The sequence below is a fragment of the Dermacentor albipictus genome, chromosome 1 (assembly GCF_038994185.2).
Source record: "Dermacentor albipictus isolate Rhodes 1998 colony chromosome 1, USDA_Dalb.pri_finalv2, whole genome shotgun sequence".
Classification (NCBI taxonomy): domain Eukaryota; kingdom Metazoa; phylum Arthropoda; class Arachnida; order Ixodida; family Ixodidae; genus Dermacentor; species Dermacentor albipictus.
In genome coordinates, this window is record NC_091821.1 from 300490953 (window position 1) to 300515767 (window position 24815).

At 48.8% G+C, this 24815-nt stretch overlaps 1 protein-coding gene across 1 annotated transcript in view; it reads right to left on the minus strand.

Moving 5' to 3' along the window:
• The window catches only part of LOC135921240 (secretin receptor-like), a 323541-nt gene that overhangs the window by 27769 nt on the left and 270957 nt on the right, over positions 1–24815 (minus strand). The window contains exon 14 of the mRNA XM_070531477.1: positions 371–880. Coding sequence (XP_070387578.1) covers positions 371–880 — 510 coding nt within the window. The remainder of the gene's footprint in view (positions 1–370; positions 881–24815) is intronic.

Consider the following 24815-nt stretch of genomic DNA (forward strand, 5'->3'; position numbering starts at 1 on the left):
AAATAAGCAGGTTGTTTCGGCGACTCCGGTCCTCCAAGTCTATCAGCTTACGCTCCAAGCATATCACAGTTTTTTCAAGGCCAGTGATCTGGCTGGTAAGTTGTTTAATTAAAGAAGCCGATTCTTCAACTGTTTTTAGTTTTGACTCGATTCCGTCAAGTCTCTTCTGAATGTTATTCTGACCATCCCGTAACTGAGTCAAGAGTTCCGCAGTGGTAGGACCGGGATTCGACTCAACATCGCCGCAGAGAATTAACAGGGACAAAAGAAAATCTTTCGCAACAGAAAGAAATACATAACAGCTACGAGGGCACGTCAGCTGGATGAAGCACGGATCACTAGTTTGAACTGTAGAAAATTTGTTACTGACCTGCACGTAAAAGAGAAACGGGTTGGCCATATTGCGGGTCCGATTCCAGCTGACGTGCCCACTGACTGAGAGCGGGTGCAACGGGGTTCTTATACGCGCATCCACTGAGGTAGAGTGCGCTGTGTGCCGTGATGTCCAGGCTTCCTTGTTGAAATCCGGTGCGCATGCGTTGTCTCGAGCGCCATGTGCGAAGTTCTCGAAGCTTGTCAATCCTTGCGATATGCTGGCCTTCGTTGCCGCACCGAACAGAAGTATCTGCACGTAAAAGAGAAACGGGTTGGCCATATTGCGGGTCCGATTCCAGCTGACGTGCCCACTGACTGAGAGCGGGTGCAACGGGGTTCTTATACGCGCATCCACTGAGGTAGAGTGCGCTGTGTGCCGTGATGTCCAGGCTTCCTTGTTGAAATCCGGTGCGCATGCGTTGTCTCGAGCGCCATGTGCGAAGTTCTCGAAGCTTGTCAATCCTTGCGATATGCTGGCCTTCGTTGCCGCACCGAACAGAAGTATCTGCACGTAAAAGAGAAACGGGTTGGCCATATTGCGGGTCCGATTCCAGCTGACGTGCCCACAAGTGTCAGCGCTTCGGACATATCGCTAAGTACTGTCGTGGGGAACAGAGGTGCAAGCGCTGTGGAGACCTCATGACTTTAAGACGTGTGCAAGACAACTTTGTGTGTGCAAATTGCGGCGGTGACCATCCTGCTAGCTACGGTCGATGTCCTGCGCGGACAGTTGCTCAGCGAAGAAATAAGTTGTTTGTTCTGGGTCCAAAGAGTGAAAGCGCACCATCGAACACGAAGAAGACGTCCAGAGCGCCATAACTAACTGGTTCGGAAACAGAGTGCGCATCTCATTTACCGCGTCCCACACCGATAAACGAAGTTACTGAGCCAACGCAAACAGTCACAGCCACTGAGAAACCTGTTCGAAAAGAGTCCGAAAAACGCACCTATGCGGCCGCAGTAAACCGACCTCAAGTACCACTTGGAAACAGTCAGCAGGAAAACTGCCATCATGTTATACGCGCTTTGTTCACGCCACTACGTTCCCACATTGCGAAGATGCCTGCTAGTTCAAGGAAGGATATGCTGGAAGCAGTGCTGGCTCTTGAGTCAGTAATACTCTGCTCTACTTCCACATACCCTCAGTAGCATAATGGCAATTTCTCGGCCATTTGGTCTATTCCGTCATCCAAAAGTGCCCTTAATAATGCAATGGAACTGCGCCGGTATTCTACAGCGTCTTTCTGAACTCAGTCTTTTGCTTCGAGACATACCTATACCAATTCTTGCCCTCTCGGAGGCCGGTCTCCCAAATGGAAGGACAATCCCAGGGTACATCAGACATGGAAATCCGAGTATACCGTCATTTGCAAATGGAAATGCGATGATATACATCAGACGAGAAATACCCCACGTCACCTTACCAGTGCAAGACCTTTGTTCTACCTCCTTGGAAGTCGCCGCTGTGCAAGTGTGCCTAGGAAAACGAAAACTCAGTGAGGTGTCGGTGTATATAAGTCCGCGCAGGAAGGTCTCCATGGAGGCGTTTATAAAGGACTTTTGCATTCGTTTCCCCTCTCCTAGAGTAATCTGTGGCGACATTAATGCACATCATTCGCATTGGGGAGATTCCCGAGGCAAGGAACTTGTCGAAGCCGCGGATGCTGCTGACTTATGTATCGCGAACGATGGCAAACCGACTTTCTTGAGGCCACCAGATTCATGGAGTGCCATAGACCTCGTGATCCATTCTACAGACCTTGTCCTATCGTCAACAACGGCCCCAGACAGGCTGGGCAGTGACCACTTTCCGATCTTCACCAAAATTACCGAATTTCACACTGCTGGGCGACAATTCTGTGCTGTGACACGCTGGGACACATACACAGAAGCGTTGGATGAATCCCCTGGTGAGCTGTTCGCAGATATGCTGCGCAGCAAAAGAGTGGCTACGTAAATGTTGAAACTGCCAGATCATTTCCCTACTCCTGAGTCGAAACTAAAGAACCTCTGCGCAGCTCGTAGGAGAGCGGAGCGAAAACTAATAAGAAAAACGGGAAATCAATCTGCGAAAACTGAATACAACAGGATAAACGCTGTCATCCGTCGTCACACAAAAAGATTAAGACGAGTTCAATGGGCTGCTTTCTGTGAGAGCTTATCGGCGTTTACTCCCATGACAAGGATATGGGGAGTAATGAATAGCCTATCCGGAAAGATTCGCCTACACAGACCATTCGAAGCACTTGCTTTAAAGCAAGAAAAAGATTTGCAAACCCTTGCAGAAGATTTTGCAGATGTATACACACCTGGCAGATCAGCAGGAGTATTGAACCCTCTGTTGTCTAAAGCATTCCATACCATAGACACGCCGTTCACCTTTCGTGAGTTGGATTTGGCGCTTAGCAAATTAAGAAGACTCTGTGCTGTGGGTCCCGATTCGATCAGCAATCCAATGCTGACAAATATGTCATATAAACGAAAACGAGCCCTTCTGGACATATTTAATCACGTCTGGAGCACAGGAGAGATCCCAGAAGCGTGGAAGACAGCATGGGTGGTGCCAGTGCTCAAGTCCGGAAAGGATTCTGCAAACCTCACCCCGTATCGGCCAGTATCGCTAACATCATGCGTATGAAAGTTGATGGAAAGACTAATATGTACGAGGTTAACATGGTATCTTGAGCAAGGAAATAGACTGCCATCATGTATGACCGGATTTCGTACACGGTCGGAACTCGGAAGTAAAATGAGTGACAAGCGACGAATTTCCCTCGGCGTCCCAAAAGGAAGTGTCTTATCTCCCTTGCTTCTTAACGTTGCCATGACCAGCCTTCCAGATGCCCTGAAAACAGGTCGGACGGCAGTTAAAATGTCCATCTACTCAGATGACATCTGCATTTGGATCTCGGGGTACCAACACAAGCGTTTGGCCGGATAGCCCAGGCCGCAATCTCCACTATCGATCGTCACTTATTGACGCTTGGCCTATATTTATCAGCAGAAAAATCTGCCTTCATGCTTTTCCCGGGAGTGAGACGCAAGTCAACACGTCTGACGCTGAATATCAGAGGGCATTCAATCCTTCGTGCAACTCGTGTTCGATTCCTGGGCGTCACCATCGACAACAAGCTACTATGGCGTGGTGCGGTCGAAAGTGTTGTGGCTGCATCAGTGCAAAGTGTCAAGGCACTTCCTCGATTGGCATGTGTACGTTGGGGAAACAATCCTATAACCATGCTTAAACTGAACGCTGCACTGATAACAAGCCGCATTCTCTATCAGCTCCCTCTGATATCACCGTCATCGAGTCAATTCGAGCGCTTGGAGGCAGTGCACAGAAAGGGACTTCGCTTGGCGATGGGAGTTCCAATGGCGGCTTCAAACAAGAAAGTCACTAATGAGGCAGAGCCTCTTCCATTCCGCCTCTTGGCATCTCAGGCCTTGCTGACGCAGCTATTAAGGCTGGGCGAGTCACGCGCAGGCACGGCGCTTCTCCGGCGGCTAAGAGCAAGAACTCGCTCACATCTCCATGCGGCGCTGAACACCTTCCGATATTTAGGACTGCAATGGCCTAAACGAAGTCGCCTTGAGCCGCCATGGTCTTTTCCGGACGTTACCTGCAACCTCAATGCGCCCCATCTACCGACGAAACTCACCATTTCAACTGCCGAAGCAAAGTTTATTGTGCTGGACCACTTGAGCACTGCCTTTCAAAGCCATCTACAAGTGTACACAGACGGTTCGGTGTGCGCACAGACAGCTGTGCAGCGGCATTCTGCATACCATCCCTTGATGTGTCATGGTCTCACCGATTGGATCGCGTAGTTTCCTCTACAACAGTAGAAAGCGCCGCAATCACCGCGGCATTGCGGAAACTACGGGCCTTTTCTGCACGAGATGTCGTGGTGCTGACGGATTCCAAGTCAGCATTACAGAGATTACATCGGGGCCAACCTCTAAAGAAATTTACATGGCAGTCTCTGGCACTGATTACTGACCGGACGAGCAAAGGATTTAACATAAGGTTTCAATGGATTCCATCACACGTAGGAATTGATGGAAACGAGAAAGCTGACGCCTTGCACGCCTAGCGCTGACATGTGTGCCAAAAGTGAAAGTTCCAAAAGCTTTTCAAAACCCTAAGGGTGCAATCCGCCTTCACTTTAGAGAGATACACAAGAATCCACACGAATCCTGTGTGACTCATGGATTTACACGCGAACAAGCGACGCTTTTATACCGCATCAGGACCGACTCCGCGTACACCCCAGCTTGGTTATTTAAGACAGGGCTTCGCGCTTCCCCACTCTGTGTTTTCTGTGGTGACATTGGCGGCATCGAACATTTCAATTGGCTATGCCCGCAGTTTGACACAGAAAGAAAAGTGATGGTCGACAACCTACAAAAAAGCGGTCTCACGCACAGGGCCTTTGAAGACGTTGTTTTCCCCGCAGGGCCCGCGGCATTCAGGAAGAGAGCGCAACGACTGCTGATAGCCTTCCTGCGAAACACGGGGCTCATCGACACATGGTGACACACCCCTGATCTCAACTCGAAGGAGGATCAGGCGGAACAATTGCCGGCTATTTATGCCAGGCTAACCCCGCCTGCTTCAACATCAGCACCACCACCACCACTGTAGAATAAAGAACCGCTGAACTACCTGTGAACAGCTGTTTACGTGCGCGATGTCGCACTGAACTACAGAAACCGCCGTCGCGCACTCCAAGACAAATGTTAACTAACGTTTTTAAATTAGTAAACGTACATATTGTTACGTGTAGCTGGAGCCCAATACTATATACAATTTAATTACAGGGAAGTAACGGCAGGCCAAAATGGCGACGCTATATCAAGCGCGCCCACGTCGTCTTCTTTCTTCTCTGTGCAGCCTCACTGTGGCGGCTGTCCCGTAGCATCACCCCCGGCGATAGAAGCACAGTCCCGGTGCTTAATCTACACATCCGCGGTGAAAGGTGTCTGGTATCGCTTTAGTCTCGCCACGTGAACGATGTCACTTGCAGCCGACGATGACACTGACAGGTCGGCGGAGATGACTTCATACGTGACATCGGTCACTTGTCGCACCACACGGTATGGGCCAGTGTAGCGCGACAGCAGCTTTTTTGAAAGGCCCACATTCCGAATTGGTGACCAGAGAAGCACCAGAGAACTCGGAGTAAAGTGCACGTCGCGATGGTGGCATTCTCAGAAGCGTCTCTGATGCTCCTGTGAGGCCTTTGAGACGGGTGCGGGCGAGCTGGCGCGCGTGATCGGCGTGTGCAATCGCATCGCGGGCGTATTCAGTGGTTGAACGTGTGGCCGAGGGCAACAAAGTGTCCAAGGGCAACGCGGGTTCTCGGCCATATAGGAGATAAAATGGTGAATAGCCGGCGGTGTCGTGACGCGATGAATTATACGCGAACGTCACATATGGTAAGTGATGATCCCAGTCGTGGTGGTCGGTGGCAAAGTACTACGAAAGCATGTCGGTGATGGTCCGGTTGAGGCGCTCCGTGAGGCCGTTGGTCTATGGGTGGTAGGGCGTCCTGAACTTGTGCTTTGTCGAGCAGGAGCGGAGGATGTCCTCGACGACTTCCGATAGAAAGCTGCGGCCTCGGTCAGTGAGTAATTGGCGCAGAACACCACGCACTAAAATGATGTCATAAAGCAGAAAGTCAGCAACGTCAGTAGCACAACTTGTCGGAAGGGCTCTGGTGATTGCGTACCTCGTCACATAATCAGTAGCGACGGCGACCCATTTATTTCCGGAGCCCGAGAGAGGAAACGGTCCAAGAAGGTCTAGACCATCACGGAAAAAGGGTTCCGGTGGGATGTCGATCGGCTGGAGACATCCAGCTGGAGGTGTGGAGGGCTTCTTCCGGAGCTGACAGGGCTCACAAGCGGCAACGTAGCGCCCCACGGAGCGGGCGAGACCCGGCCAAACGAATCGACGACGTACACGGTCGTATGTGCGTGAGACGCCCAAGTGACCAGCCTAGGGAGCGCCGTGAAATTGTTGGAGCACAGTCGAACGCAGGTGTGATGGAATTACGAACAGAAGGTCAAGGCTGTGTGGATCGAGATTGCGGCGGTATATTGTTCCCTCCTTAAGGAGAACATCCGGGGAGAGGTGTCGCCAGGCGTTGACTCCAGATGGTCGATGAGGGCTCGAAATGAAGGATCGCGGCGTTGCTCGTTGCCGATCTCAAGCAACCGGGAGACAAAGAAAACGCAGGCGATAGCGTCCGCATCAGCAGGTTCGTCGACGCGGTGGCGGGACAAACAATCAGCCAGCAGAGCGCGTGGTGATCAGTGATGACACAGAAGGTGCGTCCGTACAAGTATGGACGAAACTTCGCAACAGCCCACACAAGAGCGAGGCACTCACGCTCTGTGATTGAATAATTGCGCTCAGCGGGTGATAGAAGTCGGCTGGCATGGGCTATAACGCGGTCATGTCCACGCTGGCGTTGTGCTAACACTGCTCCTATGCCGTGACCACTGACATCAGTTCGAACTTCCGTTGAGGCAGACGGGTCAATGTGGGCCAGAATTGGAGGCGTGGTAAGGAGAGTAGTGAGCTGCGAAAAAGATGCGGCATGGTCAGGTCCCAAAGAAAATGGGGCGTCTTTCTTCAAGAGTTCGGTAAGGGCGCGTGCGATAGTCGCAAAATCGTTCACAAAGCGTCGGAAACATGAGCACAGCCCTACGAAACTACGAACGTCCTTGGTAGATTTCGGAACAGGAAAGTTCCTAACGGCGCGAATTTTGTCCGCATCAGGTCGCACGCCTCTGGCGTCCGCGAGGTGTCCAAGGACGGTGATTTGGCGGCGAGCGAAGTGACATTTTGACGAGTTCAACTGGACACCGGCGCAGCGAAACACGTCAAGAATCGCTGAAAGGCGGTCTAGATACGTGTCAAATGTGGGCGAATAAACGATGACGTCGTCCAGATAGCACAAACAGGTGGACCACTTGAATCCCTGAAGAAAAGGGTCCATCATTCGTTCGAAGGTGGCGGGCGCGTTACAAAGACCGAAAGGCATCACCTTGAACTGATAAAGGCCGTCAGGGGTAATAAAGGCAGTCTTCGCTCGGTCCATGTCATCGACGGATATCTGCCAGTAGCCGGACCGTAAGTCGATAGAAGAAACAAAGGTGGCACCGTACAAGCAGCCTAGAGCGTCATCAATACGTGGCAAAGGGTACACGTCCTTTTTTGTGATTTTGTTCAGGTGGCGATAATCTACACAAGAACGCCACGTCCCATCCTTCTTTTTGACAAGCTGGTGAGGACAACAAGTCGACGTGTGTCACAGATTGAGGCGGTAGGCGAATAAAATCCATACAGCTCAAACGGCTTGGAGGCGGGTCCACAGGGTCGGCAAGAAGAGGCAAGTCAAGGCGAAGTGAGCCGGCCGAACAGTCAATGAGGGCTGAATGATTGGCAAGAAAATCCAGACCGAGAATGAGGACGTGAGGGCAATGCTCGATGACGGTGAAGAGAACGACGGTTTGTCTCTCAGCAATGGTGAGTCGCGCAGAGCACATGCCAACCATCGCTACAGTCCCTCCGTCGGCGACTTGTACAAATCGGTTCGGGGCAGGCGCTAGAACTTTCTTGAGCCGACGGCGAAGAGCAGCACTCATAATGGACACAGGCGCCCCAGTGTCAATCAACGCGCACGCAGGAACATTGTCGACGAGAACATCCAAAAGATTCTTGTTCGTGGGTGAGGTGAAGCGAGGATTTCGTGCTAATGTCGTCTTTGCAGCTTCACCTCCACAAGCTGCACCGTCTAGTTTTTCGGTCAGGGGTGCGGCGAGTAGGTCGGAGAAGGAGTACGGCGTGACGAGGGCGAACAAGATTGACCACGGGAGGGTGACGACGGTAGGGAGAAGGCGAGCGGGAGTAGCGGGGTCGTGTCAGAGGTATCGCAGGGTCAGATGATGGAGCGGGCATAGAAGGGGCGAAGAAAAAGGACGCGCTAGAGGGGCGAGGGTGGTAATCAGGAGAATAGCGCATCGGAGAAGTCCAGCGGCTACGGCGGTGGCGAGCGACATGTCCAATGCGTCGGCGATTAAAACAGATCGGCCTGTCGTCCACTGTTCGCCATTAGGAGGGGTTGCGCTGTCCGTAGGAGGCGTAAGAAGAGCGCGGTGGGGACGTGTGGGGAGAAAGGACGTACGAGCGTATGGAACGAACGGATTGCAGGCCGACGTTGGACAACTCTTGACGGACGATGGCCTGGACCAAGGAAATTGTCACCGGAGAATTATCAGGTGACGGGAATGAAGGGGCCGCCGGTTGTGCCGCGTCGACCTCACGACGAATGATGCGGGTCAAGTTGTCACATCGCGACGGCTGGTGGAAGAGGTCATCGCAGGATGACGTAGCCGCTGTGTTGGGAAGTCGCGTGATGTGCCGGGATACCCGGCTGCGTTTAGCATGCTCAAGACGGCGGCACTCCTTGAGGATCGCATCGATGCGGATGATGTTCCTAAACACCAGTAAATTGAAGGCGTCGTCAGCAAAGCCTTTGGGGACGTGATTAACCTTATCGTCCTCAGACATGGTCGGGTCAGCCTTGGCACAAAGCGCCACGACGTCAAGAATGTACGACACGTAGGACTCGGTCGACGTCTGTACACGTGTGGCAAGGGCTTTCTTGGCACTGACTTGGCGACTGAACGCATTGCCAAAAAGGTCGCGAAGCTTCTCTTTGAAGAGATCCCAGCTCGAGATCTCCTCTTCGTGAGTTTGGAACCATGCAAGTGGAGCTCCGTCGAGGTAGAAAAGAACGCTCGCAAGCATAATAGTCGGATCCCACCTGTGACTAGTGCTGACACGTTCGTATAAGCGGAGCATGTCAACATTAGGACTGCCGGCTCCGTTGTAAGCACGAGGATCTCGAGGGGGGGTAACAGCGACGTAGGTCGGGGCTGCAGGGGGAGATGGTTGCGTAGATGAAGTGCCGCCAGCAGGAGCCGAAGTTGCACTGGCGCTGTTGCGACCGCTGCAAAGCTCCATGACGGGTACGGGGAACGTCCACCTCCACCAAATTAATGTTACGTGAAAGCTAGAGCCCAATACTATATACAATTTATTTACAGGGAAGTAACGGCAGGCCAAAATGGCGACGCTATACCAAGCGGGCCCATGTCGTCTTCTTTCTCCTCAGTGCAGCTTCACTGTGGCGGCTGTTCCGTAGCAATATTATTTGCTTCTAATCAAGAGACGTCAATAATAATATAGTGTAAATGTTTTATTCACTACAATAAAATAATTATGCAGCTTGTGCCACGAAACCTGACAGTAAGCAACCCTGGGCGTCGCACCAGTCGCATTGTTGAAATCGCAATCATGTGAATGAGCCCTCTAAAGATCGCATTACGACGCGTGCCCCAGCACCGATTTTCGTCGTTGCAGTCGCAGCATGTCAAACAGCCTTTACGCTCAACCTGAAACGGAAGCAGCGCAGATCAAAACAAGGAGGCAATTCAAATGTTCAAAGTGCAACCGCATCCACGAACGTGGAAGGTGCCCAGCCTTTGGAAAAACAGGTTTCTCGTGCCGTGGCGCTGACCACGTTTCGGCTTGTTGTAGTAAAGGTCCTCAAATAAGCGCTGTGAGGGACGAGCACGACGATTTTCAAATCCTGGATGTTGGCGTGGGCAACAAAGTTGATTGGGATATCGACGCCCCCCAACTGGTGTCTCTGAAGGTCGACACAGGCTCACAAGCCAACTTGCTGCCTCAAACCATTTTTCAAAGACTCAAGGTGAGCGAATGTTCGAAGACAAACCCCTTTGTTCTGCGCTCATACAGTGGCAACCTCATCAAGCATATCGGCGTGGCTACGTTAGCAGTGACTGTGAACAACCGGAGCGAGTACTTTGACTTTTTTAACGTCAGGAAGAGCAACCAGGCCATCCTTGGGCTGTCGGCAAGCGAAACTTAAGGACTGGTGTCGCGTACTGTGGTTTCTGTTCACATGAACAGTACTGACCAAATAGCGAAGGAAATCTCAGAGTTGCTTGAGTGTATCGGCTGCGTGGAACGCCCGTACCACATGGTCCTGCGGGAGGAAGCAACACCGGTGGTCTAACCGGTGCGACGGGTGCCCCTGGCATTGCGCGAGACCCTCCGAGAAGAGTTGGACCGCATGGAACGTGCAGGCATTATCTTTAAAGTCAGCGAGCCGACAGATTGGGTAAGCCCCTTTGTCGCGGCAAGGAAAAACGATGGCAAACTTCGCATATGCATTCATCCGAGGTGCATTAACGCAGGCATAAAGCGAGAGCACTCTCAATTACCAAAAAGAGAAGATATTGAGGCAGAGCTGGCCGGAGCAACATTTTTTACGCGCCTTAATGCGTACTCGGGTTTTCATCAAATCCCAGTTGATGATGCCACTTCAAGGAAATGCACAATTGGACCGCCATTTGATCATTATCGCTTCTTGAGACTTCCCATCGGAATCGCTTCCGCACCGGAAGTATTTCAAAAAACTATGAATGAAATATTTGACCAGGCCCCAGGTGTGCGTATATATATCGACGACATAGTCGTATGGGGGAGCACGAGGGAAGAGCATGATACCCGCCTCCGTACGGTTCTGAATTTAGCAAGGAAGGCCGGCCTAACGTTTATTGTAACAAAGTGTAGATTCGGGGTGGCTAAAATTGACTTTTTGGGCGACGTGATCAGCCAACACGGCATAAGTCTAAACCCTACAATGACGTCACCATTAAGCGAAATGCCTCAGCCAAGCGACAAAGCAGGTGTCCACAGAATACTCGGGGTCGTAAACTACTTCGGTAAATACATACCTCACTTGGCAGAAAGAACAACGCTAATGCGAAGCCTAATGAAGAAGGACACGGTCTTTCAGTGGTCTTAAAACGATTGCAACGAGTGGCAAGCTATCTGCCGTATTCTAAGCAGTGCGCCCCTCTACTAGTCATATTTGATCCGACCTGAGGAACCAAAATCTCTTCTGACGCATCACAGAACGAGATCGGCTCAGCCCTGCTTCAGCGGTATGGTGACGGTTGGCGGCCAGTAGCCTACGCTTCCTGGACAATGACGGAGGCGGAACAAATATACGCCCAAATAGAAGAAGAGACAATGGCTATAACATTTGGGTGCGACAAATTTTTTCGCTTCGTCTACGGTCGCGAATTTATCGTTGAAACCGCCCACAGACCATTGCTCGCTATCGCGGCTAAAGCCATTGCAGACATGCCTCCTAGATTATAGTGTTTTTTCTTGCGCATATTAGGATGCGATTATGTCCTTCACTTTGTCCCGGGCAAACAACTGCTCCTGGCAGATATGCTAGCCAGATCGTCGCCCGTCTCTTCCCGCAGCGTGGATAACTTCACAGACGACGTCGACGTACATGCAGTGGGCGTGGCTTCAGAATTGGTGCGCAAGAATATGTTAGACAGACAGCAGAAGCAATAGCCGCTGACCCAGACTTGCAAATTCGCCTTAGGAACGGCCTTAGGAACGCCTTAGGAACGGCGAAGAAATTAGTGGCACGATGAGACCTGTTTCCCCTGAGTTATCACAAGTTCAAGGCATTGTGATGAAGGGATCAAAGGCTGTTATCCCAAAGCACATGAGAGCTGAAATGCTCACTCGTATTCACGAAGGACACTTAGGCATAAATAAGTGCGAAGCAGCAGCACAGCGCATGGTGTTCTGGCCAGGACTGAGCCGGGATATCGAAAATATGGTCAAGTCATGTGCCGTTTGTCAAAAATACACATATAGGCAGCCCAGCGAATCGATAGTACTTAGACAGATCCCAGAACATGTCTGGTACCGTGTTGGGGTTGATCTCTTCATGTACGGCGGGAACTCCTACTTATGTGTGTTTGATGCATTCTCAAACTTTCCGGAAGTCGAGAAACTAGCTGACACAACAATAGGAACTGTCATAAGTAACCTTAGTGCAGTGTTTGCACGATACGGAATTCCTATGGAAGTCTACACCAATAACGGTCCGCAGTTCTCATCCCATGAATTTGCCCTGTTCGCATCCAGATACGACTTCAAACACGTGACGTCAAGTCCAAGGTTCCCGCAGTCCAATGGTCTCGCCGAAGTAGGGTGTCCAAATCATCAAAAAGGATCATGAAGAAAACAAGTGAAACGAGGGTGGACTGATGGCTGGGTCTACTCTCCTATCGTTCGGCCCCTCTTGAAGAAGGCCGTCCCCAGGAGAATTGCTTCAGGGCAGAAGGTTACGTACAGTACGCGGCTACCACGCTTCTGGCCGTGCCCAAGGAAACAAGCACTTAGGCCCCAACCTCGGCAATTCTCAATCAGAAAACCCCTACCCGAAATCCAGAAAGATGCAGTAGTAAGAGTACGGCGAGACACGTGGGACCGCAAGGCTCGAGTCATGGACCTGGTGGTGCCGAAGTTCTATCGCGTCGCTACAGACGACAACTAGATACTCCGACGCAACCGGCAACACCTTCTAGCCACAAGCGAGCTTTTCCAGACGGACTTGGGAGAAGATGAATCCGAGAATGAGGAGGTTTCCCAGCCAACGATGCCTGGGAGGGCGTCGCCATTACGGTCAACCACAACTACTCCATTTCAAGGAACGACAGCTGCTTCACAGTCAACAGTGCTGCCCACGCAAGCGGTGCCAAGGCGATCCACCCGGCAAAGACAACAACCCAATCATCTGCATTACGGCCAGGATTTCAAACAAGTCTCGCATCTTACTCTCAACTTATAACATTATGCCGGGGGAAGATGTATCGCCAGGTCGCGCATGCGCTCCTGGAATGGCCCCTTCCCATTAGACTGATCAACGAAGCACGTGTCTGTTGTCGGGCAGTCAACCAAAGCTACATATACCTGTAATCATCCATGAATAAAACACTTGTTCTTCTTGTTCTTGTTGCATGCATTCGATGCTGGTGGTCGTCACTGCGCAGCGGAACACCTGTCAGGCGCTGTGTGCCGTTTCCCCATGCACCTTTCTTGAAGTTGTACTCAAGATGAAAAAAAAAACATTCATTCATTCATACATTCATATGAGATGGGCGTTCAGAAACTGTGTGGACATTAATGGTCTACATGAGTGCACATCTTTCTAGTTTTACCAGTATGAAGGTACTATGACATATGTCATATAGCAGTGTACTGCTAGGTGTATCAAACCAAAACAGCAGCACCCATTGAGAAAGTTGGCTGAAGAACGAGCAGTGATTGGGGCTTTCTGCATTTCAAGGGCCAAATTCCCCAAATATAGTGATGCCGAGCTGAACGGCGTGCCGCGCCGGTCACCACATGCTGTAGCCAGCATTGCTGTAGCCAGCAATGCTGTAGCCAGCATTGCATGAATCTCCTTGGCATTATCTCTCTTTAAGATACAGAAATTGCATCGCTGCTCTTAAAACAATCGGAAATTGGGAGGTTGAGGGGAAGTGGCAGAGCTCCCCTCTAGAGAAGCCAGTGCATGTTCTATGCTTTACTGACAATCCTACCTTAACGAGAACCAGTGATGCATGTTTACTCACTACGCAGCCAAGTGGATTCCTTGTTTTGTGTTAAGGGGACACTAATGACACCATAAATCAATTTAAAATAAAAAAGCATCGTTGTAAATATCTAATTTTGTTAACTTCTTGGTAGTTGGTTGATTATTAGAGAAAATAAAGCTCAAAGTTCAGTTTTCTGAGTATCGCCCCAAAATCTTCCTGCTGACACCTCATTGTCACATCGTGGATTTCAAGTATATTTACAAACTTGCGTTGGTTTGGTTCAGTAAAAGTTCCTGACGCTTTTTATTTTGAGTTTTTGGCTAGACGAAGGTTCAACAATACCTTTGGCAAGCATTTTGTTCACTTCTTGAATAACCTTACGTTCTTAAGCAGAAACTTGATATCGCCGGCGATGAATAGGACTGTCATCCCCAGTATTTATGTGATGCTTAACAGATGAAGTCTGGCCGAATTGGCGATTGTTGAGGTCGAAGATGTTGTAGGAAACTAAAAGGGGACACAGAGCTGCTGCTTGTTCAGGCAACAGGTTCGCAGCAATCATGGGACGAAATGTTGCGGCAGGGCAAATAGCATCCTGCGGATATGGTGAAGAATCTGAGCAGACCTCTACTGAAAACGTCATGACGTGGTCATCTTCTATAGCGCGCAGCGTTGCAACCGATATGTTTTGGGGTAGAACTTCCGTTGTCAGGCCAAAATTGACGACCCGGATGCATGTGCGGTTATCGGCGACGGGGACGACGGAGTGGGTCACAGTGATATTGCCCATCAAAATGACATCAGGAACTGGTGTGGCGACGTAATCATCATCGGGCACAGGAAAAGATGACAGCAAATCGACGGAAGTCAAGGCTTTAGGTGGCGGGCGGACGAAAACGGTCGTACTAACGGTGTTCGGCAGTTCGGCATGAATATGCGCAAGTAGAGCAAATTCGAGGCAGAGGGTACCGGCAGAACAGTCGATCAGAGATGAATGCACCGTAAGAAAGTTGAGTCCGAGGATTAGGTCATGGGGGACAATTGTTCAGCACTGTAAAAGGAACAGGAACGTGGCGGTCGGCGACTGATACGGGAAATACACATTCCAGTGACGTCAACAGTGCTACCATCGGTCACCCGTACGGCTCGAGTAGTAGGAGGCGTAAGAACCTTCCTCAGTCGACGACGGAGGTTAGATCTCATTATAGACACCTGGACTCTAGTATCTATTACGCCGTCAAAGGGACACCGTCGACGTGAACATCAAGTAAGTTCTGGTTCGTTGGGAGTGTCATTGGAAGATTTCTACACGACGAAGACAATGCAGCACTACCCCCAGGAGTTGCATGGTCTAGTTTTCCATGCGGGAGGGTCCATAATTGGTCGGAGACGAATAGCGGCGTGGCCGGGGCGACGGGGACCGACAGCGCTGAAGTGACGGTGAGCGAGCAGGACGATTGTCATAGACGGATACGCCTGAGGCAAGGAGCATACGGCACGGGTCGGTATGTGAGCGAGGCGACGCAGGCGCCCAGGCGGTGAGGCAGTGGCGAGCGAAATGGCGAATGCAAAGGCAACGGAAGCAAATGGGCTTGTCTTATTTAGTTCTCCACTCGGTAGGCTTGCGGTATCTGGTTGACATGAATTGCGAGATTATACCCCTGGGTCCTGCTTCTTCGATCTCCACGCTACCAACTAATGTCGTTCACGTTACCCATACCTAACAGAAGCCCTATTGTCCTGTTAGCTCCTCACCTCAGTAGCAAGCGCCAGGACGGTGCTTCCGCCACCGGAGGGTGATGTTGCGGAGCGATTGATACATGGATGAATGCGAGGTTTGGCAGAACGATCAAGACGATGATGAGGTCGCTTGCACGTGGGCTGGATGAGACATTTTCTTTTTCCCTACCTTTCTTTGTAAATATTTTATAAATATATCCTTCACCTACACCTCGCCTCCGCGACAATCTGTTCAATATATGGCTTGGCTCTAGATTTGATGCAGATTGACATTTAAATCGACAGTCTATTATTTAGTTTGTAGGACCTTGTAGGGCCCGGTGTAACGTGGGAGGAGTTTATCTCATAGGCCAACGCGGCGACGTGGCGACCATAGGAGGATCAGAGAGCCTGGCATGAAGTGCACACTTCTGTGTCAGCTGTCGTAACGGGACTTTCGGGAGTCTTGCGAAGCACGGAGTCGCTCGTGGCAACTTGACGAGCTGCACGGGCGCGATCAGCGACATCACTGGCAGTAGGCGAGTGAGGAGCCGACGGCAGGAGAGTCTCCAAAGGCAATGCAGGATGTTTGCCAAACATCAAATAAAACGGCGAATATCTAGCGGTATCATGCCTTTACCAATTTTACGCGAACTTCACAAATGGTAACGTGCTGGCTCAGTCACGGTGATCAGATGAAACATACGTGGCCAGTATCTCAGTTAGCGTTCGGTTCAGGCAATCGGGCAGTTCTTTGGTCTGTGGATGATAAGCGGTAGTAAGCTTATATTCAGTGGAGCAGGCACGAAGGAGGTCTTTCACCACTCGGGAGAGGAAGAACCTCCCGCGATTGGTGAAGAGCTGCCGAGGGGTGCCATGATGTAGAATTACGTCGTGGAGGAGAAAGTCAGCGACGTCTGTGGATCAGATTGTCGGCAATGCCCGGGTGATTGCAAAGCGTGTGACGTAATCTGTCGCGACCGCATCCCATTCATTTCCCGACAAGGACGTAGGAAAAGGGCCTAGAAGGTCAAGGCCGACACGAAAGATAGGCTCTGCAGGGATATATATCGCTTGTTGTTGGCCTGCACGCGGCGCTTAAGGACGCTTGCGGCGGTGGCAGCGTTCACAAGAAGCGACGTAGTGGCGCAGAGAACGGTACATGCCAGGCCTGAAAAAGCGACGCAGATGTGGGCGTAGATGCAGATGCGCCTAGGCGACCGGCAGTTAGTACGCGTGAAGCTTGTGAAGAACGCTGCAAGATGGATGGCGAGGTAGGACAAGCAGAAGCTCTGGGTTATCTGAGCTGAGATTACTACCATACAGAACGTTGTCGTATAGCTCAAATACGCGAACAGAATAGTCTGGTGATGGAGCGGTTGGACTGTCGGTGATGAGCCCCAAGGACGTGTCTCCTCCCTGTTCTGTGGGGATATCATCCGACGCAAGGATGGGCAGCACGCAGGCGTCTGTGTCAGGGTCAATGAGGCCGAGGTCCAACAGGGTTGCATGACAAACAATCTTCGTCTTGGTAGAATCGTCCAAATATATAGTGCACAACAAACGCGTATTCTTGCAGGCGTAGTGCCCAGTGGCCAAGATGTACAGACGAATCCGTGATCGACGAGAGCCAGCAAAGGGCATGATGGTCTGTAATTACAGAAAATGTTCGGCCAGACAAGCAAGTTCTAAATTTGGTGACATCCCACACTAAAGCCAGGCATTCGCGTTCAGTGATGGCAAAGTTCAATTCAGACGATGAAAAAAGGGGACTGGCATAGGCAATAGGGTAGGCGCGCTGATGGCTTACTTTGTTCAAACTCCGATAACCAAAGCAGAAACACCAGCCGCCGTCCCTCTGTTTCATGAGAACGACAGTGGGGCCCATGGGCTCAACTAAGGTTCGATGACGTCTTTTGTAACCATCTTGTCGACCTCGTTCTGTATGGCTGATGGGATACGGGATATGATGCCGGATGCCGTATCCGGGCGTGATGCTGGAATACCGTAGCCCGGCGCGATGCCGGGATACGTGACATGATGGATACGTTCATGATGCGATACGTGATATGGATGCCGCGCCGTATAGAGTTGGCGACACCAGTGTTGATTCGGTGAGTCACGACAGCTGCTTGGCCTTGAGGACGGCCGTCAAAATCAAAGATGTCACGATAGGTCTCCAAAACTCGTTAGACATCTTAAGGTTGCGGCTGGGTCACATTGGGAGGGATAATGTATAATGTATAAGTTTATTTTCCAGGTTGAACTGGAGGGTTTTCTGGCAGAAAGCTGCATAAGCTGCTTGACTATGTCCAGAAAACCCCTAAAAGCAGTAGCTCATGATTGATACAGAAATCAGACACACATACAATAAAAAGAAAACATTCACGAGGTATACCTACAGAGTATAATAATACTTTCACAAAAATTTTTACAATAAAATAGAAAATAGAAACGCTCAAATGGTCATACAAATGTTCAGAAATAAATAATAGGAATAATGACGCAAAACACAAAAATGACATAAAATCACATTTCAACAAAATGTTTCCGCAACTCAGCTTTGGTATATCCTACTGTTTGTTTATACGTGCTCAGAACATGGGTCAAGTTGTAAGACATTTGTATTTTATAATTAGTGCGAAAACGTGGTATATTTCATGTATTGCTAGTTCTTGTGTGCATGACAGCACGACGCATGTCCAAAGATGCTAGAGTCGAATAAAGATCGCTAATGGATGCCATCGAAAAATACATTTTTTGTAACAACTTTTTGTAACACAATAAAAATGGTTGACTCGAACAATGTTATGTGCTTCAAAAGCATATTTGGAGGTATTTCCATCAACAACATTGGCGATTATTCGAACAATTTTCTTTTGCAGTACGAGAACCTCATTTGTGTTTGTTTTGGTCAGTGTTGCCCATACTAAATTGCAGTTGTTAAGGTGAGAAAAAGAAGTACGTAATAAACTTGTAGTTTACATTTCAAAGGTAATGTTTCACGACATCGCGACGGAACCCCGCAGACAGGAGAGAGTTTCTTGCAGACAAAGTCAGTATGGGCATCCTAGTTTAAATAACAGGAAAAAATATACTCCACGTATCTTGTGCACTTCAACTATTTCAATTTGGTGATCTTCAAAATGAAGCATGTAATTTCTTTTGTTTGTGGTTTAGTTTGTGGTTTGTTTCTAGGGCGAATTATTATAGCCTTGGACATTGTAGGATTATTTCTTAGCTTATTCATCCTTGACCACCTAGACAATTTAATTTGTAGGTCATTACATTTCACCATTAAATCGTTAAGGTAAGGGCCTGAAAGAAGTGCTGTGCTATCATTCGCGTATATCACAAAATCAATGGAAGGATCTATGCTTACAATATCATTTATGTATGTATTGAACAAAAGAGGTCCCAATATGCTCCCTTGTGGGACACCACAACTGATAGGCAAAAGGGAAGAAAGTTCATTATCTAGAGAAACCGACTGGCTTGTGTTTTGGAGATATCGTACAAGCAATGTGAGTGGTCTACCACGGATTCTGTACATTTTAAGTTTGTTAACAAGAATAGTACTATTTAAGCAGTCAGAAACCTTACTAAAATCAAGGAAAAGGCCCACCGTATACAAGTTCTTATTATTATTGTTCAAAATTATTTCCTTCATTGTTATTAACGCTGTTTCTCTAGATTTACCAGTTCTGAAACCAAATTGTGACTCAGATAGTACCTTAGGTTTGCCAAAAAACTTACTTATTCTTGAAGAAATGACTTTTTCCAGACCTTTGGAAAACACAGGGAGTACTGAAATCGGTCCATAACTTCTTGGTACATTTTGGTCGCCCCCTTTAAAAATGACAGATACTTTTGCTGTTTTCATTGCGTTGGGAAAAACGCCGCACTCAACGGAAGATTTTAGATGTGTGAAATCAAGGGACAAATTATGGGTAACACATATTTCGATGGTTTCATCTGCATGCTGTAGATTTAGGGTTTTGCAATTACTAATTCACATGTACCCGTTATAAGCTTTATTTGCATCAGTTGGCTAGAAACATATAGTCTCACTATGCTGACTAGGATAAGTGGAGATTGTAATGTCCCTAAGGTCTTGAGATGCAGAAATGTTATGAAGCAAATGTTTGTTAAAGGATTCTTCAAGTGCCCTCCCTTTTATTTTGTTGCCATTTACTAGCATAGCTTTCATGACAGACTTATTCGCAAGGCGACCTAGGACATCGTTTAAAGCTTTCCAGACAATATTTGGTCTCCTAGAACTGACGTTAGAAAAGAGCTCCTGATAATACGGTGTTTTCGCTTTGCGTAGCTCAGAGTTTAATCGGTTTCTGAACTTTTTAAAGTGAAGGAGTGTATGCTCCGCACGTGTTGCAAGGAACGTTTGATAGAGACACATTTGTCCTTTATCATTTTGAAAAGTTCTTTTGTTACCCATGGTTTTCTTATCTCTTTCGAATTTTTCGTGTACGTTTCGTGTGGAAAGTGCTTGAAATAGAAACGAAGGAAATGGTGAAAAAAAATTACCGACGATTACGTTACTTCCTAATGCGAAATTTGAGCGCAGCAAATAAGCTGTTTCACCTTTTCGATAGATTGAGGCAAAGAAATCGAGCAACACATGTATGCGCTATCACAGAATTTTTTTTTATTTTTCACACGTATTCCTTTAACAAAGACTCCACTAACAGTTCTTGACAGTCATGAAGGAAGCTTTGTGGTCGGAGAAATAGACTGATATATGTTCGACTTGGTACACCAATGCTTGATTCTCAAAGACGAGATCTGTACAAGTGCCTCGCGAGGTTGTCACAGCCGTGGGACGCGTTACGAGCGAGAGGAACGGGATGTTCTCCCGCATAAGTGTTAGGAAATTGCTGTTTGTCTTTATGTCAACATTAAAGTCCCCCACTACTAACATCGGTGTGGATCGATGGACGGTTAATGGGAGTTGCAGGAAGTGCACGACGGCTTTCGTGAGTGCGGTAGCGGACTCACGAAAGCGGTATCAGTCGGTCGCTGCTAGCGCTGGGGGGATGAAAGGGGGGCGGAGCTGGTTACGAGGCCGACGATAACGCCGACGACGACGCGAAACCCAGGAACGGACGCCAAAGAGCCATTTGTGTAGCCAGCCCTCCTCCACAGTCTCTCCTCCTCCCTTCCATCATCCTCCCTCGCCCGGAGAGCCGACAGCGCGCAAGCGCGGCGGCGGAGCAGATTCGTCGGCGAGCTGGTTACGAGGCCGACGACGACGCCGACGACGACGCGAAACCCAGGAACGGACGCCAAAGAGCCATTTGTGTAGCCAGCCCTCCTCCACAAGCTCTCCTCCTCCCTTCCGTCATCCTCCCTCGCCCGGAGAGCCGACAGCGCGCATGCGCGGCGGCGGAGCAGCAGATTCGTCGGCGAGCTGGTTACGAGGCCGACGACAACAACGCCGACGACGACGCGAAACCCAGGAACGGACGCCAAAGAGCTGCGCTCTAAAAAAGGTTGTACGCATCATTGACATCAGTTTTCTGCAGCGCACAGGACCAGTCGAAGTTCATATTGTCGTGCTTAAAGGCTTCCAAAGAGGCATCAGTTATGCGCTGCACAGTAATAGACGCTTTCACATTGTTTCGCTTAGCATGCTCATTCCGAAAGACGACGAACACCGGACAGTGATCGCTCACATCAGAAGCGATTGTAGCAGAAGAGAGCACAGTCGTTTCAATATTCGTAATTATTATATCTAGTGCCGGCGCAGTAGCGCAAGTGACGCGTGTTGCTGTTTCTATTAAGTTGGCAAAACCACAGGACATAATCTTCATGTTGAAATCATGTAGAGTAACGTTATGATCTCATCATCATCAGCCTAGTTACACCCACTGCAGGGCAAAGGCCTCTCCCATACTTCTCCAACTACCCCGGTCATGTACTAATTGTGGCCATGTTGTCCCTGCAAACGTCTTAATGTCATCCGCCCACCTAACTTTCTGCCGCCCCCTGCTACGCTCCCCTTCCCTTGGAATCCAGTCCGTAACCCTTAATGACCATCGGTTATCTTCCCTCCTCATTACATGTCCGGCCCATGCCCATTTCTTTTTCTTGATTTCAACTAAGATGTCATTTACCCGCGTTTGTTGCATTACCCAATCTGCTCTTTCCTTATCCCTTAACGTTACACCGATCATTCTTCTTTCCATAGCTCGTTGCGTCGTCCTCAATTTGAGTAGCACCCTTTTCGTAAGCCTCCAGGTTTCTGCCCCGTAGGTGAGTACTGGTAAGACACAGCTATTATATACTTTTCTCTTGAGGGATAATGGCAACCTGCTGTTCATTATCTCAGAATGCCTGCCAAATGCACCCCAGCCCATTCTTATTCTTCTGATTATTTCGGTCTCATGATCCGGATCCGCCGTCACTACCTGCCCTAAGTAGATGTATTCCCTTACGACTTCCAGTGCCTCGCTGCCTATTGTAAATTGCTGTTCTCTTCCGAGACTGTTAAGCATTACTTTAGTTTTCTGCAGATTAATTTTTGGACCCACTCTTCCACTTTGCCTCTCCAGGTCAGTGAGCATGCATTGTAATTGGTCCCCTGAGTTACTAAACAAGGCAATATCATCAGCGAATCGCAAGTTACTAAGGTTTTCTCCATTAACTTTTATCCCCAATTCTCCCCAATCCAGGTCTCTGAATACCTCCTGTAAACATGCTGTGAAAAGCATTGGTGATATCGTATCTCCCTGCCTGACGATATGCTTGTGTGGTTTTAATTTGGAAATCAGTAGTGTTTTCAATTGTTATGTGACCAAGGCGGCCACTTTATTCGTGATGCCGGGCATAGTTGCGTTATCGCACTCGCATGACACTATGGTCTGTTTGCGACTGTTCTGAATGTGCTGCCGCTGCCTTTTGTCATGTAAGCATTGCAGTGCTTTGCTGTTAAGAAAACGACATCCTGTGATTAGTTTGGGCTGTGCGATCTGTTTGAGCCGGGCATAATAACGTTATCGCACTTGCATTGCGCTGTGGTATGATAGCGGCTGTTCTGAATGTGCTGCCGCTGCCCTTTGTCATGTAAGTGTTGCAGGTTTTTGCCGTCAAGAAAACGACGTTCTGTGATTAGTTTGGGTTGTGCGGTCTGTTTGTGTAGTCTAATTTGGAAATCAGTAGTGTTAGAATTGGAGGGCGCGGAGTGGAGGGCACTAATCAGCTCTTCGAGTTCATTGTCATGTTATGTGAGGCGCCTTTTCACTGACGCTGTAATTAAGGCGTTAAGGGCAATATAAGGAAGAAAGTTAGAGGGACGAAATCGTGCCTGTGTGTCCCTAGCGTCGGGATCGGCCGCTATGCGTGATCCTAACAAGAAAGAATTTTGCAGAATGCGAAGAGAGCCGAAAAAATTTCTGTCTGTGCGCACCTTGCCGATCTCCGCAATAGAGCCGTCATGGTGGTATTTTAGTCTCCCGTTTTGCAAGAGTGTTGCAGACAAGGGAACTAGTTAAAACAGCACAATGTGTTGGCGGGCTAGTTGGTGCGGATCCATAAATACTTCGTTTAGCGCAAAACAACGGACACAAGAAAGGCGACAGGAGAAGGCGCTACTCTCAACTGACATCGTTTTATTGCGTCACTCCTTTATAGACAGCAGAAACTAGAGGAACATGCGCAGTGAGCACCATGTGCAGGAACCACCAACATCCGATCACAAGAGCGCACTCATGCGACAGCATCTAAAGAATCATATTCAGCACTGTACAAGTTTAAATAAGGCACACTAATGCACTGTGACCCTAATGACTGTATGAAGAATGCTTTCGATAACTCTCGGGCGGTCGTATCGCGGCTCTTTTTCAAAATCGTTGTATCACGAAACATGGGTTTGTATTTGCATATCTTACAATGTTGAGCCAAATGGGAACCTGTGCCTATTGGTATCGATCGCTCATGCTCTCTAAGGCGCTCGTTAACACAGCGGCCTGACTGCCCTGCATACACTTTGCCACATGACGACGGAATCTTATAAACCACACCAAGACTGCAATCTACAAACTTCGCGTGGTTCTTTTCACAATCTGTTTTTTTGTTTGTTTTCGAAATACGGCTGCAAAACAATGACAGTTTCTGAGGAGCAGAAAACACTATCGGAATTTGGGATCTAGTGGCGACATTCTTTAGATTGTGAGCCACTGTATGGCAATACGGCACAACTTCAGGCCTCTTTTGTGTACTACAAATATTTTTGTGCCGCGTCCTTTTCAGTTTCTGAAGCAATACCTCTGAGACTGATGTCACCACTACACTTGGGTATCCCGCAGCCTGTAGCCTATTTCTTTAGCGAAGATTCTAGACACATCAGGGCAGTGGCACGTTTCACGATTTTTGAGTGCGCAGACGCGTAAGGTAAAAGTTCCTTGCGTGCACGTGGAGAGTACCTCCAACAGGCGTCACCTGCGTGTAAGTATAGCTGCAAATCTAAAAACTGGAGTTTACCGTCCCTAGATAGCTCATGTGTGAAAGTTAAACCTTTGCCATTGTCATTGAACAGAGTTAAAATGTCAGCTACCGTAACGGAGCATTCGTTGTTAGTTGTTTTATCACAACAAGAAAATCGTCAACATATCTAAAAATTTGAACTGAGTCATTGTTTCAAGCACTCTTAAGAGCGCGGTCGACAAGCGATAAAAATATATTACAAAGAGCAGGCGCCACACAAGAACCAATACACACACCATTTTTCTGAATAAAAAGCTTATTGTCGAACAAGATAAAAGTTGCGCCTAAATAAAATTCAACAAGGGACATAAAACTTTCCTAAGACAAGCCGGTCGCATTGCGAAAAGCTACCTTGCCACTTTCTTCGATGCACATCATCACACTGCGAAACAGCTCATCGTGTGGTATTGAATAATAAAGATCTTCAACGTCAACAGAAAAAATGTCGGGTTGCCTTCCAGAAAGGAAACAACATCGAAAGAATTCTTTATGCCGTAAGGATCGTCAATAGTTAAATGCTTCAACTGTTTTTGCAAAAAGTGGCTAACCAAAACCTGCCAACAGTTGTTTTCACTCACTATTGTACGGAAAGGCACATCCCGTTTGTCACCCAAGTGTAGTGGTGACGTCAGTCTTAGAGGTATTGCTTCAGAAACTGAAAAGGACGCGACACAAAAATAATCGTATTACACAAAAGAGGC